The sequence below is a fragment of the Pollicipes pollicipes genome, unplaced genomic scaffold, assembly GCF_011947565.3.
Source record: "Pollicipes pollicipes isolate AB1234 unplaced genomic scaffold, Ppol_2.1 Scaffold_3447;HRSCAF=4054_pilon_pilon_pilon, whole genome shotgun sequence".
Lineage (NCBI taxonomy): Eukaryota > Metazoa > Arthropoda > Thecostraca > Pollicipedomorpha > Pollicipedidae > Pollicipes > Pollicipes pollicipes.
The window spans coordinates 9,056,352-9,074,289 of record NW_023596297.1 but is presented as its reverse complement, the minus strand read 5'-3'; the positions used below and the strand labels follow the sequence as shown (position 1 = coordinate 9,074,289).

General features: G+C 57.6%; 2 protein-coding genes across 2 annotated transcripts in view; one reads left to right on the top strand and one right to left on the bottom strand.

Moving 5' to 3' along the window:
• LOC119092656 (lipase 3) overlaps positions 1–17,938 on the top strand; it is a 109,979-nt gene that overhangs the window by 3,586 nt on the left and 88,455 nt on the right. The window lies entirely within an intron of this gene.
• The window catches only part of LOC119091585 (spectrin alpha chain-like), a 41,842-nt gene continuing 32,905 nt past the window's right edge, over positions 9,002–17,938 (bottom strand). The window contains 9 exon segments of the mRNA XM_037214394.1: positions 9,002–9,582; positions 10,007–10,157; positions 10,815–10,898; positions 11,422–11,499; positions 11,804–11,921; positions 12,312–12,428; positions 13,531–13,666; positions 14,361–14,499; positions 14,676–14,900. Coding sequence (XP_037070289.1) covers positions 9,471–9,582; positions 10,007–10,157; positions 10,815–10,898; positions 11,422–11,499; positions 11,804–11,921; positions 12,312–12,428; positions 13,531–13,666; positions 14,361–14,499; positions 14,676–14,900 — 1,160 coding nt within the window. The 3' untranslated portion in view covers positions 9,002–9,470.

Sequence of the window (17,938 nt, the reverse complement as noted above, 5' to 3'; positions counted from 1 at the left end):
CATCCCTGGTGTCGCTGGGGACGCCTCTGCGCATGGCATCCCTGGTGTCGCTGGGGACGCCTCTGCGCATGCCATCCCTGGTGTCGCTGGGGACACCTTTGCACGCTCCATCCCTGGTGCTTGGGGATGCCTCTGCGCACGCCATCTCTAGTGCCACTGGGGACGCCTCTGCACATGCTATCCCTGGCGTCGCTGGAAACGCCTCGGCACGCGCCACCTCCCAAGAGTGATATTTATGCGAGGAGCCCATTGGTCAGCCTACAAGCCAGCTGATGTCTAGCGTGCGACTCGGCATGCAGGAACAAGAAACCATGATCGGAAGGGAAATCCGCACACGCGCGCTGGACTTGGTCCAGTTAGAGTTTGACCGACCCGAGCTCTCGGAACGGTTTAAGAAAACAACGAATCAACCAATAGACGAACAGTCCAGCCAAACATGCCTTCCGTGAAAGTGTGATCGGGACCGGCGAGGGCTGAAATGCACAGACTTAAGTGGATACTCATGGCCGCTTCCAACAGCTGGATCGGGACAGGCTCGGCTCACGCGGATAGACGGATCATCTCGCTGAAGCGCACGTGACCACCCTCGGTCACCAAATCCACTCTGCCAGCGCTCTGCCACTCGCACCCCCCTCCCCGTGAGCGCCAGTCGTGCCCTAGCTCTCGCCAGCGGGCCGCCGCGGTCGCTGGTCTAACCCGTGGTCTTACGAGATATATTTACGTTATGATTTTTTCGTGGCTCGTGAGCGGCGTGCGAAAATTTTGGGCTGAATTTTGGCCTGAATGGTTTTCCGTATTGCTAGTCAACTTGTATCTACACTGTGCTCATAATCACGACTAACGATGCGGCAACAAAACACATGCTGTTGGGTTTTATTTCTCACGAGACATTGAAAGAAGGCACTTCGCGTTCAGCTTCAAGTAAAACAGTATTCGGTTCGTAGCCAACAATGGGTAGGGAACCAAATGTCGCCTGGCATTAAAGAGACCGCGAGACGGGTGAATTAGTAATGTCATTGTCATGCTTGGGTTGTGGGGAGAAAACACCTGGGTTTATGTTTGATATGCAAAACAAAAACCGCAAAATGTGAAGTGGCTCGCCGTCAATGTCTTCAGTCACCCAGCACCTTGATGAAACAATTTTGAGGTTGCCGTGGTCAAGCCATCCCGCTGCACCCTTCATGGCTTGAGCACTGCGAAGACCAAAAAAGTCGGTCGTCCTCCGGCAACTATTCCCCATGCTTTTGTAATATTTCGGGAAACAATATTCGGGGGTCCAAGCCAACATCGGGGGACAACTCAAATTGGGGGGCAGGGTCCTCTCAAAAGAAGCAAGTCGACACCCCTTGGACAAAGGGCCAGTTTCGCAGCACACAGCCATTCATGGTCCCGTCAAGACGGGGACAGCATCCCTGCACTCACCTTACACGAGCCGTTGCCAGTAGCTCGCTGCGCCAGACGCCCAGACCGGATGACTGAGAGGGCCGACGTCGGAGTCCTGCACTGCGCGGCTGTTGCACACTCCTGCCCGCCTCTCCGCTAGCCCCGCACGGCGGTTAGCCTTGCAGTGCCTGCGCAACGGGGAGTGGGGTTTCTGTCCTTCCTGGATTACCCAATCCTCCGGCAGGAGTCCGCTCTCCTCCCAACCGGTCGCTGGCGGACGCCGGGCTCGTGCTCACTCGGCACGCCCAGGAGGTGACAGCTTGTGTGTCGCGTGGTGTGTGCCGCTGCGAGGCCCGCCCGCTCTCTTCGTGCCTCGCCTCGGGCGGGCCATGCACGGCTCTCTGGCCTAGTTCCCAAACGAGGCGCGGGCTCCTGGTCCCAGCTGGGCACCGTCACTGCGGGGCTCGGGGAGCAGAGGCGAGGGGGGGAGGGGTGAAGGGTTGGCCCGGTGATTTGTTCTGCCGACCTTTGGACGTCGCGCGCCGCTTTAATGCCATCGTTCCGGTCGGCGACAGATGTCCTCTTTTGACGCGTCCTGCTTTGCATAACAGGGCGGCCGCCACGCCGGATCCAGGAGGGGAGGGGATGCGTGCCGGTGTTTTCCCGCAGATGGGAAAGTTGGTCAAATGGGCAGTTGGTCCGTCCCCACCTGTCAATCAGCCACGGAGGTAATCAGATGACCCTCTGTTGTGGACAGAGCGGCCGCCAGTTCTGGCGGATCAGTGCTATTCTTCCAGGTTCCGCTCTGGCTCATGCTTTGCTGGGTACGGGGGGAGTTCCCAGCCCACGGCCAGCTTGCCTGCTGCTCTGACCCTGCTACGAGGCTCCACAGATCCCAGACAGGTACTGAGGGAAATGCCAACATCGGAAGACATCTGCAGGTTGAGCACGCCAGGTCTCCGTTTACATGCCTTGGATTTAGGGGTTTCGCTGCCTCGCATCGTTGGGTCCCCTGCCTTGGGTCTGTCCTCGCTCACCCGGTAAACGCTCCTGGTAGGAAAACAGCGCTCGAGCCTTCACGACCGGAACATACGGAACACGTCCAAAGACTATCAGGTGGCCGATGTGCTTTGAGCACCATGCTTGCACCTGAGCACCACCATGCACCTTTATCTATGCCCATACAATTCCCCTTTGACCAGTTTTTGACACGAGCGCAGGCAGGACAGGCACCGCGGCTGAGTTGCCGTACAAGCGGCGGCGCGTCGTCGCAGACGCTATTCTTTCATAGCCCTGGTGCCGTGCAGGCATGTGTGTGCCTGACTCCTAATGCTGTCCTTGTTCCCTACTTTCCCCTTTCTGGGAACAATACTTTTGATTCTTGGTTTCGGCTGGCTATTTCATAAATCGATCCCTGGGTCCTGGGTCATATTGATTGTCTTGCGAATACAGCACCTGGTTACCATTTAGATTGTGCAGACGAAGCGAAATAAAACTTTTTGATTAACCCGTTAAGTCTGGCAAAAGCGACTTTGGCATGAACTGGATCCATCTGAATCCAGACAAGGACGAGTACGTAGCATAACGCTGTTGTGTTTAAGCTTCTCTACGTTACCATTAGGCAAGGGCAAGCTGTCAGACACTGTCGGACGCTGAGCCTTGCATTCGGCTGTGGCTGAACTGGCGGGCAGGATCATGAGAAACGGCTAAGTTCAACGGCTTTGTGGATGGGTTTCCGCGCGTTGTGCCTCACATTGCGGGAAGGACAGGGAGAGATGCAACGTAGCCACCAGGGCCTCTTTGGCAAATGGAAAGAAGTGGTCCCTCCTCGCCCCTCTGGTGGCGCTGCCCCTGGGCGTCCCCGTAGGGTTGGTACACATAGGCAGCCTCCGCGCGACCTGGACTAAGAATGTCACAAGCTGTGTCACAAGAATGTCGCAATAGTCATTTCATGGAAAGTCGCAAGAATGTCACAATAATGTCGCCGCGCGTGCCGGTGGGATGGCGACCACGCCGGCGGCAGCAGCGGCGGCGGCGGCAGCGGCGGCAGCGGCGGCGGCAGCGTCGCGGCATCCGGGCAGTCGGCGATAGCCAGCTGCGATAGTCATTTCTTGGGCCTCGCCTGGTCGGAGCCGGCCGCAAGGACACACACGGCCGTAACAATACTCCTTTCTCCGTGTACCGCACCGCATCCTTTCTCCGTGTTCCACGTCACATCTCGACCGTACGTCTGAACCAACTAGGTCTATAAGCAGAACCGGCCGCCCATTCAATCATGGCCCCCTCCCCCCCCACCCCCCACCCCGCTCACCGATCGTCCCATTCAAGTGACCCGGCCAGGTCAGGCCAACGACATGGCTATCGTAGCTGGCCGCCGCCGACTACCCTGATGTCGCGACGCTGCCGAGAATGCCATCGCCATCGCCATCGCCACCGGCACCATCGCCACCGCCACTACCACTGCCGCCGACTCCACCAGCCAGCCGGCACGCGCGGCACGGCACAGGCCCGGCGCCGCTGACCTGGCCAGCGCCGCCGACGCCGCCATAGTCACCGCCACCGTGTCACTACTCATTTAAAGCCATTCCGCCACAAGTTATAACACCATGAACGGTATGTTGTTAAGTGCTTCTGTGAGAACCACTATGCGTATAGATAAGCAGGGACGCAGCCAGAGCCTTGGCAATGAGCACATTGTTGACAAAGGGGCTCCCTGATAGTAAAAGAACCCCCCCCCAAAAAAGCCGGATGTGGCTCATTTGTTATTGAGGAGATGTTTTTCTTGTATGTATATATATATATATATATATATATATATATATATATATATATAGTATATATATATGCATATATGTACATGTATATCACATTCTTGCCCTTTTAAACTGGAATATAGGCCAGACGCTACCGCGAGATTAATTCTGCCTTAAATTTATGGTAATAAACCTGACAAAATGGACGCCTTAAACGACTGCATGAAACTAATCGCCGGCCCCCTTCATTTCACAGTGGTATAGTGGACTTTTTTTGAACTGGTGGAACTCAGAAACTTTGTCAGAATTTTTATCTGGGTTGTACAGAAATAGCAATGCTTCGGCGAATATAGATTGAAAGTCAAAATGGGTCAACAATTTGAATTAACATGGCCAGTCAATTTCGTCTGGATATCTTTAACATCCAGTCATACTTGATAAATGACACAAATTACGTAGCGCAGTTTTTGAGCATGCGAGCTCGCATATCTTAAAAATAAAAAACTCGATGCCAGGTGTTGCAGTCTCGCCATAGGCCGCGCAGCACCAGCTCCGCGGCTTATACTTGGCTGCGGCCAACAGGTGGACGAAGAAAGTGACGCGAAGTAGTGCTGGGAACCTGGTTGTGGAACAGAAGTAGTAAATACAAAATTTATGTTTGTCATGTTCGTGTAATTGCTAATTCTGTCCAGAGGACAGTCTCAAAGTTTGAAAGAGATTCACCCGGTGAAATCTTTGAGCTGCACGAATTAATTTAGAAACACCATTAACGCACCAGAAACATTATTCTACGATGGTCATCGTTGCGCGCTCGGCGCCCGCCCCCCCTGGCGTTACTTGCAATGGCCAGTGCCGTGCGGTTTTACGAAAACTGCGACCCAAGCCATCGCTACCCTTTCCCCTTGAGATTACGGGCGTGTCATTGGGGCTTTATGACGCACTCAGCTGTTGGGGCCATATGGCGCCGCAAGCCTCTCACCCTGGCGGGAAGGGCGGACACAATCGGGAATCAAACCCCGTACCCGTGGTTTCCCAGACGCGCAGTTGTTAACACAGGTGCCTGAACTGCTAACCTATCGGCATTCGGCGCGTAGACTCAAAGATTTTGATGGTACTTGTTTCACTAATCGATTCTGAAAAAAATAATGAAAGTCCTCAAGGAAACATGAGATGACCTTGTACGTTTTGAACTCGTTTCAACCCACTACATTCAGCACTAATGAGACCCTTTATTGCTTTCCGGGAGAGGGGCCCCCTTAAGCACAACACCATGGGGCACACTGTTGTTCCCGGTCAAGAGCTCAATAGCCATTCTGTCCCACCGCGGTGTGTTTTCCGGCTGTCATTCTGGCGACACGGGGCGGCATCCATTGACCGATCCGGAGACCCTTAGATGGATACATGATGGCACACTGGTCCGCTCCCTGACGTGGGAGGCCTTCTGACTCGCGTAGTTGACCCCGGATCAGCGCATGGACCGTCACTATTGCAACGACATCCCTGCTTACCGCAGGTAGCTAAATATTTGGCACAAAGACTCCAGTTAGTCCTAACGGACCCATGCTGGAAAAGAGCTGGAGGGCCAACCGTTCGGGACTGAAGCCCGGACTGGCACAGGTCAGTCAGGAGATTTTACCTCAATGTGAGCACTGATCATAATCTCTTGTTTCCTTCCATTGTCAGAGGGCCCCACCAACACAATAGGCCCTGTGCCATTCGGGCTCCCGTCCCCGCCCCTGTTGAACAAATCTTCCTCCAACCGATTCGAGGCCCCTTGTTGACATAGCATGCCCTGTTAGGCACTGTGGGCCCTGAACGATACAGGAACCCGACCAATGTAAATCGCGGTATGGCTTTGTCTCTGCTTGGAAAATAGACCTCCAGAACTTAGAACAACACGGAGCTAACTATTCGTTGTTCGTGAACTCTGGCCGAAGTAGAGGAACGCTCTGTCTCAAGGGTTCGTATCGATGCAAGAAATCATCTTACTGACATTTGAGATCACGGCCCCATGGGCGGCTCTGTGGCCCCTAACCGACACAGGGTGTTCGTGGTCTCTCACCGACTTAAGTCCCCGCATTGTCCCAGTGGTTCCTAAAAAGGTGCAAGAGGACCTCTGACCGATATTTCGGGTCACGACCCTACGGGCCACGATCCTTGATGTGGCTCACAGCCAGTCCTTCGGGCCCTAAATCCTTCAACCGGGCCTTTGCCGGTTCCAGTGGGCCGCCCGGGCCCCTCTTTGGGCCTCATCAAGCATTCCCCTTGGTCGGTTCGGGGCCCTTGCGAGCACAGGGCCCTCTGTTAGGCGCTGTGAGGACAGATGCAAGGTTCTGACCAGTGTAAATCACTGGCCTCGGCTTTATAAATGCTTGGGAAATGGGCTCTCAGGCCCATACCGACACGGAGCTGAATATGCGGTACGGAGGTACCTGACCAACATATAAGCCCATATCGACTCAGGGGGTGCCCAATCGGCGCAAATGGCCCTCTGACTGTTATTTGAGGGTCCATCTTCGCAGATCTGGACCCCTCAATAAGACGCCGATCAGCCTTGCATGTCGTTAGACCTCCAATCGAGCCCTTGGTCCTCGGAACCGGTGGGCCCTCTAGACTCTTCGAGCCTCCTCGAACACTGCCTCTGGTCGAATCGGGCTCCTTGACAACACAGGGCCCCTGTTAGGGGCTGTGCGACCCGAGCAATGTAAATCGCTGGCTCCGGCTTTGTCCCTGCTTGAGAAACGGGGCCATTAGGCCCATGCGGCCGCGGACCCGACTGTGCGTTACTGGCGGCGTCTGACCGAAATATTTATATATTGACTCATATATATATATATATATATATATATATATATATATATATATATATATATATATATAGGTTCATTGCCGAACATAACGAACGCGACTTGACGTGAGTGACATTCAATTGCGAACGAGACCTGTCCCATTAGCTTGGGATCTGACAGCATTGGATCAAACTGCTCCCAGTGACAACGAATCCTTTGAGCGGTTTTGGATGCCAACGGGATTCGTTTCCTTGCTTCTTCTCATTCAACGGCTCGATGCTTATGTCAGATTTTGTGGATCGGGGATGTAGCTGAACCATCTTGCGGCGCCTATTTAACACTTTTACTGCACTTTCCAGTAAGGAGGATGGGAGTGAGGGCGGGAGAACCATGGGGGCAGCTTTCTCTGTCTCCCTCCTTCGCTTTCACCGTCCGAGCTTACTTCCTCTGGATGTCACTTTGGATGTTGTTGTCGAGCAATTTTTTTTACAGCCCGGTGTATCACGTCCTGTGCAAAGCGCTGTGCCTGTCAGTTTAATTACTTATCGTTATTATACACGGAAAATTGTTGGTGCTTGGGTTTTTGGACAAGCACATGCGTGTAAACATTACTGTAAGGTTCCCTCGCACACCTACGCATCGGTGGCATGAGCCAACGCATAGTCACCCAACTTTGTGATGCTTCCAAATGTATGGCTTGTTTCTGCGCGACCCAAGCAGGAGGTGATCTTGCTGATGACGCCGGAGGCCACTAAAAGGCCACAACGCATCTTTGCAGCGCTTTCAAAGCCATACAATGCGGAATGGTAACGCTGGCATGCATGATTAACAAAACGAGCCCGGCCTTTTATAACATGGCGTGCAAATGAATCGATGTAAAGTTCAAACGAGGACCAGTGCTCGGTTATCAGTTGGTTGCCTTTGTGCTTTTTCATCATCAGCATCCCGCACATTTCAAGCAAATCATGTCTCAAAGTATGTGCTGTATTTAGGACTACATTACCACTGCCGCAATGCTTTCATACTAAACAGTTCGAGTCAGATCAACAGTTCACAGTTTGTCGAAGAATCTGTAATGAGACATCTCCAGAAGGGCCAAGCACTGCTGACTGAGTCAGATCAACAATTCACAGTTTGTCGAAGGATCACTAGTGTGACATCTCCAGAAGCGCCAAGCACTGCTGACTGAGTCGGATCAACAATTCACAGTTTGTCGAAGAATCTGTACTGAGACATCACCATAAGCGTCAAGTACTGCTAAATAAGTTATCTACATAAATAATACCCATAATCGTCCTCGATCTGCGATCTTACATGTCGTGCGCATGCGCCATTAACGCCGATCGGCGTCCTGCCGGCTGTGATCCCGTTTTTCATTGTTGCTCACACTACAAACTAAACATCGCTTCGACGGCTTGATAACCGCTCAACGCGCATCGCCACGAACACGACAAATGGTAACCCTGCGGACTTAAACCAAGCCTTCCACCAGCGCAAGGCGCCCGTAGATCAGTTCGGATATCGGGCCGGCAGCACGCGCGTGCACTCCTCGCGCTCGTATGTGCGTGCTCCTCAGGCTCTTGCTGCTCTGTTTCACCCGCTACGGGCCAAACAGCAAAAGACAACAGATGACCAAACATGCAAACAGACACGCCTTTTCGGAGATGTAGATGGTCTTTGGTATGACAGACCTGTTTGAATACGGAATCAGTGCAGAAATGCTACGTACCTCCACATTATAACCAACCTAGCTACATGGGGACCGTGATTTGTGGCTCTCGCAACAGTATGACGAGCGTTGTTACGTGGGGACTGAGGTGCAAGGCTCCCTGACAGTGACGGGTGTCGTTATGTGGGGACTGCGGCGTGTGACTCTCGTGACAGTGTGAGGGCGGTACCTGCCGCCCGCTGGCTGCCACGCTCCGTCAACCGAAGGTGAGAAGAATACCACAGCCTGTACCGCGGTCACTTTCACGCCCGGCGTGCGGAGCCCGGGTCGGCATCCCGGGCCCGCCTGCGTCTTCAGTTACGGATCAGACCGGGCAGCGACTGCCTCAAACCACAATCAATTGTAGTCATTTATTGTGGAAGGCGAAACGAAAATCGACTAATCGCATAATTGTACAAAGTTGAAGGCACTGTGCAAGACGGAATAACTGAAATTAAATATCTAGATGCCTCTAGCAATCTTCAGGTATTTGGTACTCATGGACATCGCAGACACACGCCAGCCACAGCTGCAACACCAGCATATGATCATCCATTCAACATCAAATGGAAATCGGCACCTGCGGTGCAAACCCAAAATAATGCGCTTATGCAAGCAATTCTATTCAAGCCGGAAACGACGATAAAACATAGCTTAACGCGCGTAAACTAGAGCGTAACATTAAATAGCACGTTCATCTCCATGCTTTGCTTCCACAGCTGAGTAACTAAACGTTGAGGACAATCACTCCCTCCAGCACTGATTTGCACTTTCGAATACACGTGCGGGCGGCGCTGCCGACTCCCGTTTGCGCATGCGCGTTGGCGCCGGGACTGCCTACACTTGGGCCGGCTGCTTGTCCTTTTTGTTCCTGCGCAGGAACCCGAACACAGAGCCGCGCTTGGCGATGCGCCGATCCTCGTGCTCGCTACCGCTCTCGCTGCCATTCCTGGTGCGGGGTGAGCACGGTCAATGAGCACGGAGCACGGTGAGCACGGAGCACAATCCCGTCACCGCCGGCGGAACCGCCGGCTCGGACAACAGGACAGACAGCGCTGACCAGCGCCAGACACGGCTGCACCAAGCCTACCGCGACGAACCGTGGCGCGGAGTGCGCATACGTGGGTGACAAGCTCTCGGCGGCTTCGGTAGCTTTCAGTCCCACAAAGAACGCCGGAACCCTCACCGACGTTTCGTCGCGACGCACCAAGGCCCAAACCTGAGGTCAAACACTGAGAACGAACACGTCATGTTTGCGGGCGGCGTTGCGGCCCGTGACTGTCGTGCATGACTAGCACCCGACACGCCATGGATCCGCTGGCACTCGGAGCCCACGAGCGCCGGCGCCGCGCGGCTCCGGCGGGCTGGCTCACCTCTGGTCCATGGTGGCCGACCTATTGCTGCCGGACGGCGAGGGCTGCTGGCCGTAGGGTAGCGAGGCCGTCCGGCCGGCGTACGGCGCCGGCGCTGGACCCGTCGCCAGCGTGGTCTCGCCCGGCGCCTGACGTGACCTCGGGTCACCCCCTGCGGAGGAGCGGGCCGGCTCAGGCTCGGCACAGCTCGTTCGCCGTCTGGGCACGTGACCTCGCTAGGCACACGCAGGAGACATGGATGACGCTGACCACGCCTAACAAGGGCTCCAGTGACGGTGGCTGGACTTATTTGAAACGATTACCTGCATATGTCGGCTGCACTGCACGGAAGGAAAGCAGATGCCTCCCACACAAAGAAGGAGGCAAAGTCTTCTGGGTCACCAACGTCCGCAACCGCACAAAGAGCGCGCCCAGGGAGGGACCAGTAAGCTCCACCCGCGCCCAGCGCAACACGGTGGCAAAACCGTGTTAAACACAAACACGCACGCTCACATCCTCGTCGGCCTTGGGAAGAAATCCTGATCCAGGTTCGTTTACGGGATTAAAATAGAGGGATAACCGCTTCCCGTCCGAGAGATACAAAATACCACCCACCCAGACAGGAATGGTCCTGTATCTCTCCCAGCAGCGGGCCCATCGAGCATGGCGCCTACCTGCCCACAGCTGGGCGTCTACGTCTGTCCCGAGGAGGGGTACCAGCCCGGGGCGGCTCGCTGGTCGGATCTGGTGAAGCGGATCAGGACATCCGTGTGACCCATCCCGGCGCGGAGGGGGCCCAGCCGCGGCGGACGGCGGCGAGCCAGCCTACCTCCGTCGACGGCTGACAGGCCGTGCAGTCGGTGGGTGGCCGACGGCGGCGGCGCCGAGCTGGGCAGCGGCGGAGGCGCAGACTCTAGCGGGCGTACAAACACGGCGCCATCAGCACTGGGCGGCCACGGCGGACAGGCCGGCCACGGCGGACCGGCCGGCCGGACGGCGGCGCCGGACGGCGGCGCCGGATAGCAGCCGCCGAACGGCCCGTCACGCGGCGACGCGCGGCAGACGAGCAAACGAAGTCGGCGGGCCTCCGTACACTTTCGGAGAACATGAAGCAAGCAACGCAACTACACTGTTTCCGTCGTGGCGGCGTCCACGATGAAGGCAGTCTTCGCTGGCAGTGTTTCGGCCCCGCCTACAGCAACGGCCAGGGCGACACTACAGAAGCGGCGCAGCACTACTCGCCGACAGGCAGGCATCTGCGCTGGCACCCAGTGACGTCATACACCAGTGACATCGCACACCAGCGACGTCACAGCTTCCGTCTGCGTGTGAGGCAGGGCAGAATCGGACCCGGTCGGGGACCGATCCGCCGCGTGGGTCAGCGCGTGACGCACCGCTGACGTGGGAGCGCGGGTCGGACACGCGGCGGTACGTACCGTCCCCGTGGGGGTGGCGCGAGTCGGAGGAGTGCCGGCGGATGCCGTTCCTCTCCTCGCGCCCGTGCATTTCCTCCTCTGGTGGCATAGACCGAACAGCGGGGTCAGCCGTCACGGACCGGCACAATGTAAGAAAGGCACACACCCACACACGATATTTTCAGGGCCCCAATGTCAGCAGTAGCCCACATGTGTAACTCATTCGAGCGCGCTTCTCAGAACAAGATTCGCATTTCATCTACATCTCACGAACGTAGCCACGACAGTTGTCTTTCAATGAGAGAAACATTGAGCTGAAGGGAACGTTGAGTACCGTGTGTCCGGGCGAGGGACCCCACTCATCGCCCGCCGACCGGCTGCGTTAGGGCGTCGCCCCACTCACCGATGGATGGGATGACCGAGACGCGGTTCTGGTAGATGGGCCCCTCCCCGGCGGCGGCGCGCGGGGTGGGCGGGCTGACCGAGTCCCGCGGCGGTATGGGCGGCCCGGTCTGCTCCGTCTGCCGGCCACAGGTGCCACCACACGTCACCGGCCGCCGCCACCGTTGCGAGCGCATGACGGCCGCACCACGGGCCGCTGACATGTGGCCATCATGGTCCGATCGCCACGATGCGACATCCATATACGCCGGTCATGAGATTTGCTAGGCACCGACCTGACGCCAGGCGATCAGTCATCAGGTAACACCGATTCTTACACTGCAACGACCGAGCTACGCGGACATGAAGCCGTGGCACCAGCCCATCACAGGCCAGAGAGAACGAAAACGACAGCAGAGTTGCGGCGCCGTGCTCTGCTGGATTGTACCGCAGTGCCATCTCTCGCCGCCCCGCTGACTCTGACCGGCGGCGTCCGGTGCGCGGCTGGCTGGGCTCGGGCCGCGCCCTACCTGCGCTGTCCGCTGCTGGGGCGCCGGCAGGTTGGCGTAGACGGGCTCCGGATGCGCCGGCCGGCGGCTCACCGGCTCCGGCGACGTCTCGCGGCTCGACTCCGAGTCGGCTTCGGCCTGCGCACGGCCGGCCGCGGCCCACGGAGCGCGTTTAGAGGGCGCCGACAGCGGCGGCGGACATGCCGGGGACCGGCCGGCCGCCGCCCCCCGCCTCGCCCCGTCAGAGACCGCCCGCCGCCCCCTGCCCGCCTCCACTCGCTTTCGCAAAGCTTTGTCTCGGATGCTGGTGTTTTCAAATGGCGATAATGTCGAGCAGTCCACAAGCTGCGAAATACTGATTTGTGGGATTGAACGGTGCGCCGCCATCTTCGGCCAATCAGCGCCGCGGTGAAGCCGATGGTGGCGCGGACGGCGAAACTGGCGCCCACCGCCAGTCTCCGACCCACGACCGGCCGCGAACATTCGTGGGAGAACGCTCCACCGACTGCTCAGCCCGGACCGAAAAGTCGTGATTCTTTTAATGCATCCACCCTCGTAAAGAGGCAGCCTGCACTGTCCGAAAGCGGCGAGCGGGGTGGGCGGGCAGGGCGGGGTTGAGCGGGGCCGGGGGGGGGGGGGCGTGGAAGGAGGGGGCGGCCGTCGGCCCCCCCGTGCGTGCAGCAGGCACCTCAGTGCGGCAGAGCATTCCCCACGACACAAACTGCACACGCCGGCCATGCTGCGTCGCCGGCCATGCGTCAGGAAGGTGGCGCGTCACCCACGTGCCGCGAGACCGTCCCACCCCCAATCCGCCGCCGTCGCCGCCGCCGAGTGGCCGGCGACGACCGACGGTCACATTCAGTCAAGCCCTCGCGAACGCGCTCAAACGCCCTTACGAAGGTGGACTCAAAGTGCGCATGATGAGGCTGGGTTCATCCATCACAGTTTTTAGCATGTCATTACATGAAGGTCCCACGACGGAGTCAGGCACGGTGAGGCGCGGAGCACAAACGCCAACATCGCCAGATGTGCTGCTCTCAGTCCGCCGGTGTGAGTGAAGCCAACCCAATGGTAAGTCCAGTCCAACCACTCCCCAGAGCAGTTCATTTGGATCAGAATCTCACGCTTCAAGCCAACGACACAACAGGCAAGGCCCATGCTGCGACTCAGTGGTGCCGTCGCCCGGGTGGGACGGGGCGCCGCCGAGCCCCGCCGCCGCACGGGCAGCGCGCCGCCTCACCGTCTGCTGGTCGTAGCTGAGCAGCTGCTTCGACGGCGGCAGCTGGGCGTGGAAGTCGATCTTGTTGATCCACTCCTGCAGCTGCTCCTCGCTCTCCGTCGCAAACAGGTACTCAGAGCCATCTGTTGGCGACACGCTGCAACGGGCCACAACCAGAGGTCAGCCCGTCCTCCCGGGGAAGCGCTGACACTGGTCACGACCGTTTCCATCACTAAAAGGAAGTCCCTAAACGCAGGTGGTTTGTTCACCGGGAAAGACACATGGCAGGTGCTGGCAGATTCCGGATAGCGATGCTGTGCAACGACCGCCTGGGATCATACGCAGCGTCAGTTTGATTCAGTCCTGGACAACACGGTTTCAAACACTATCACACAGCACAGGGAATGCGTCACTCCGACTTCCACTCCATATTCTCATCACACTCGGCCGAATATCAGATTCACTCACAAGATGCCTGTAACGCGGTTTCATCCGAGTTATGCATCATTTCCTTCTGTCCTCTATCACAGCTCTATCCTGAATTCTGGCAGCGCTCCATTTACCCGGGGCAGGCTGCACGCCTCAGCCGTGAGCGGGCTCAAGGGTCCCCTGGCGGGAGCCCCGTCACAACGGCCGCACACAGCCCGCAGAGGGGCTCCTGTGTGGGGTAAGTATCGCTAGTGGAGGACTCCCAAATGCAGTTGGTGTTGTCCCACCGCTCTCCACTCTCCTTCGTCACATAGCTCTGAAATTGTCATTGCTGCCCAACGAGGCTCCAATCTAAACAAATACACCCAACTTCACATCACTCAGCTGCCTGGCACCGAATGTGCCAGTCCAAGCAGACCCACCGAAACACATTCTTCTTCTTGGTGTAGTTGACCGCTCGCTCGCAGCGGGCCTGGAAGAGGATCAGCGGCGACGCCGCCGCCTTGCTGTTGGCGAAGTCGTCCACGTCCTTGAAGAAGCAGAGCAGCTGGCCGCACAGCACTGGCGAGCAGGACACGCGACGTCAACAACGGGGCTCCCATCGTCACGGACAGCGCGCTCAGGGACCAGTGACACGCTCAAACCCTTTCCAGGGACCAGGCGAATACGGGTATTCAGGGACCGCTGACATAGCTGACGAGCGCAGCACGAGCGCAGATCGCCGGGTGCCACCTCACCTGTGTAGTAGGTCTTCCAGCTGCGGATTGTGGCCTTCTTGCCACCGCTCTGCAGCTCTTGCTTGCGCTCCAGCACGCCGTCCACCTCGACTGGCGGCAGGTTCTGCACCTCCTCCAGCTTCTTGACCTTGCGGAAGCTCTGCGTGCGACGCCGCGTGGTGAAGCTGGGCGTCCGCTTGGCCTTCTTGTTCTCCGTCTTCATGCTCTCGGCCCGCTTCACATCGCCTGGGGCGACGGGCGGCGGGTCAGAGGTCGGGAGGAAGGACAGACAGTCCAGAGCTCGGCAGTGAGAGGTCAGAGCTCGGCAGTGACAGGTCAGAGTGAGGCAAATCACAGGTCAGGGAGCGCAGGCAGTTCAGAGCTCAGCAGTGACAGGTCAGAGTGAGGCCGACCGGGGGTCAGGGAGCGCAGACAGTTCAGAGCTCAGCAGTGACAGTTCACAGCTCGGCAGTGACAGGTCAGAGTGAGGCGGATCGGAGATCAGAGAGCGCACACAGTTGAGACCTCGGCAGTGATAGGTCAGAGTGAGGCGGACCAGAGATCAGAGAGCGCACACAGTTGAGACCTCGGCAGTGATAGGTCAGAGTGAGGCGGATCAGAGATCAGAGAGCGCACACAGTTGAGACTTCGGCAGTGAGAGGTCAGAGTGAGGCGGATCAGAGATCAGAGAGCGCACACAGTTGAGACCTCGGCAGTGAGAGGTCAGAGTGAGGCGGATCAGAGATCAGAGAGCGCACACAGTTGAGACCTCGGCAGTGATAGGTCAGAGTGAGGCGGACCAGAGATCAGAGAGCGCACACAGTTGAGACCTCGGCAGTGATAGGTCAGAGTGAGGCGGATCAGAGATCAGAGAGCGCACACAGTTGAGACTTCGGCAGTGAGAGGTCAGAGTGAGGCGGATCAGAGATCAGAGAGCGCACACAGTTGAGACTTCGGCAGTGAGAGGTCAGAGTGAGGCGGATCAGAGATCAGAGAGCGCACACAGTTGAGACTTCGGCAGTGAGAGGTCAGAGTGAGGCGGACCAGAGATCAGAGAGCGCACACAGTTGAGACCTCGGCAGTGATAGGTCAGAGTGAGGCGGATCAGAGATCAGAGAGCGCACACAGTTGAGACTTCGGCAGTGAGAGGTCAGAGTGAGGCGGATCAGAGGTCAGGGAGCGCACACAGTTGAGACCTCGGCAGTGATAGGTCAGAGTGAGGCGGATCAGAGATCAGAGAGCGCACACAGTTGAGACTTCGGCAGTGAGAGGTCAGAGTGAGGCGGATCAGAGGTCAGGGAGCGCAGACAGTTGAGACTTCGGCAGTGATAGGTCAGAGTGAGGCGGATCAGAGATCAGAGAGCGCACACAGTTGAGACTTCGGCAGTGATAGGTCAGAGTGAGGCGGATCAGAGGTCAGGGAGCGCACACAGTTGAGACCTCGGCAGTGATAGGTCAGAGTGAGGCGGATCAGAGATCAGAGAGCGCACACAGTTGAGACTTCGGCAGTGAGAGGTCAGAGTGAGGCGGATCAGAGGTCAGGGAGCGCAGACAGTCCAGAGCTCGGCGGTGAGAGGTCAGAGTCACGCCCGGGAGACAGTCAGGTTCGCGGTCACGGTGGGGCCTTGAGGATGCCACAAGCTCGACCCTGAGCGACGGACCGATGGTCCTCTGCCGGCTATTGTACCGCGCCGCTTCAAGGTGGCCTGACGTTCCAATAAACCGATCAAACTGACGACATTAAACCACAGCATGACATCAATGGCTACTCATGCAACGAGTGAAAGAGCTTCAGATGTCTTGCAGTTAACCGCGTTAAAACTTTACCATATACGCCGAATAACTCTAGCAACTCTAAAAACGCATACGAGAAACACCAGACAGTCAGCGTGCGAGCCGCGATGGCAGGAAGACTACCGTGCCGACAACAACAATAACGTGCGTTGCATCGTCTTGATCAAGCGCGCGCTCCAAGCGTTTGTTCACATACAACAAAGACGGGGCATAAACGAACAAGGCGTCTAATCCAAGAGCCTGGCGGTCCAACCGGCGCACAGTTTGACAGCGAGGCGAACAAAGGGCCGAGTCTCAACAGCCGCGTCTGCTGTCGGCGCCGACAGTGCGGGCATGTCCGACCCGTCCTGGACCGCTCCTCCGCACACACCGACCGGCTCAGGAATCAAGCCGTCCCGCTAGTGTAGCGAGGGCGGTGCGCCGACGCGCGGGGCGGGCGACGGCGCTGCCTTCAGTGCTCCAAACTGAGGTCAGGAGAGCCGAGCGCATGTACATCTAGTCTGAGGGAGGCAGACACCACGAGAGCGGCTGCGGTGGCTCGTACGGTCCCAGTGGTCTGTGCGGTCCCAGTGGGCCGTACGGTCCCCCTGGTCCGCAGGGTCCCACTGGTCCGTACGGTCCCAGTGGTCTGTGCGGTCCCAGTGAGCCGTACGGTCCCCCTGGTCCGCAGGGTCCCACTGGTCCGTACGGCCCCAGTGGTCCGCACGGTCCCAGTGGTCCCACACTGCCAGGGTCTGCCCAGTCCCAGGGTAAGGGCAATACCCAGGTCTGAACGGTCCCGTGGCGCGTAAGGCACCATGGTCGGTACAGTGCAGGGTCCGTATGACGCCCTGGCCTGTGCAGCCGCCGGGTCCGTACAGTAACCACTGCTAGTCTGAGAGCAGGCTACACATGCGAACAGACGGCCGGCGATTGGCGGCCTGGCCGGCACCTACCCCTGAAGAGCAGCTGCGATCCCTGGCGGATCACTAGAAGGCCAGCGGCGTCCGTCAGGGGGCGGCCGACGTGACAACAGGGTCACAACACGCCGGCCAGGTCACACGGCCGGGCCGGGTCACACACACACGCACGCACGCATGTACGCACGCACCCACACACACATCCGGGAGCCACATGCCGCAGGCCGGGCCACCACAAGAACGCACCCAAACCATCAGAGGGGGGGGGGGGGGTCAGTGTACATATGGAAAGAACGGTCTTTATAGGGGAGGACAGTGCACATATGAGGACAGTGCTCACAGGGGGACACTAGCCAAAGTATTCTCTTAAGTAATCCTGAGCGCGCACACACACTCACACAGCCGGGATACGAGCTGTGGACACAGATATATACTTATAATGAATGGGATTGCATTGGTATTGCTTCCACAACATGTATGTGCAGTTATATTCGTGAGGAACACTCCAAAACGGGCTCAAGAATGCGCAAACGACATTTCGTTGACAATGCAAGAGCATAACTCGCAGAGCGCGGGGCGCCTCACGCCCAA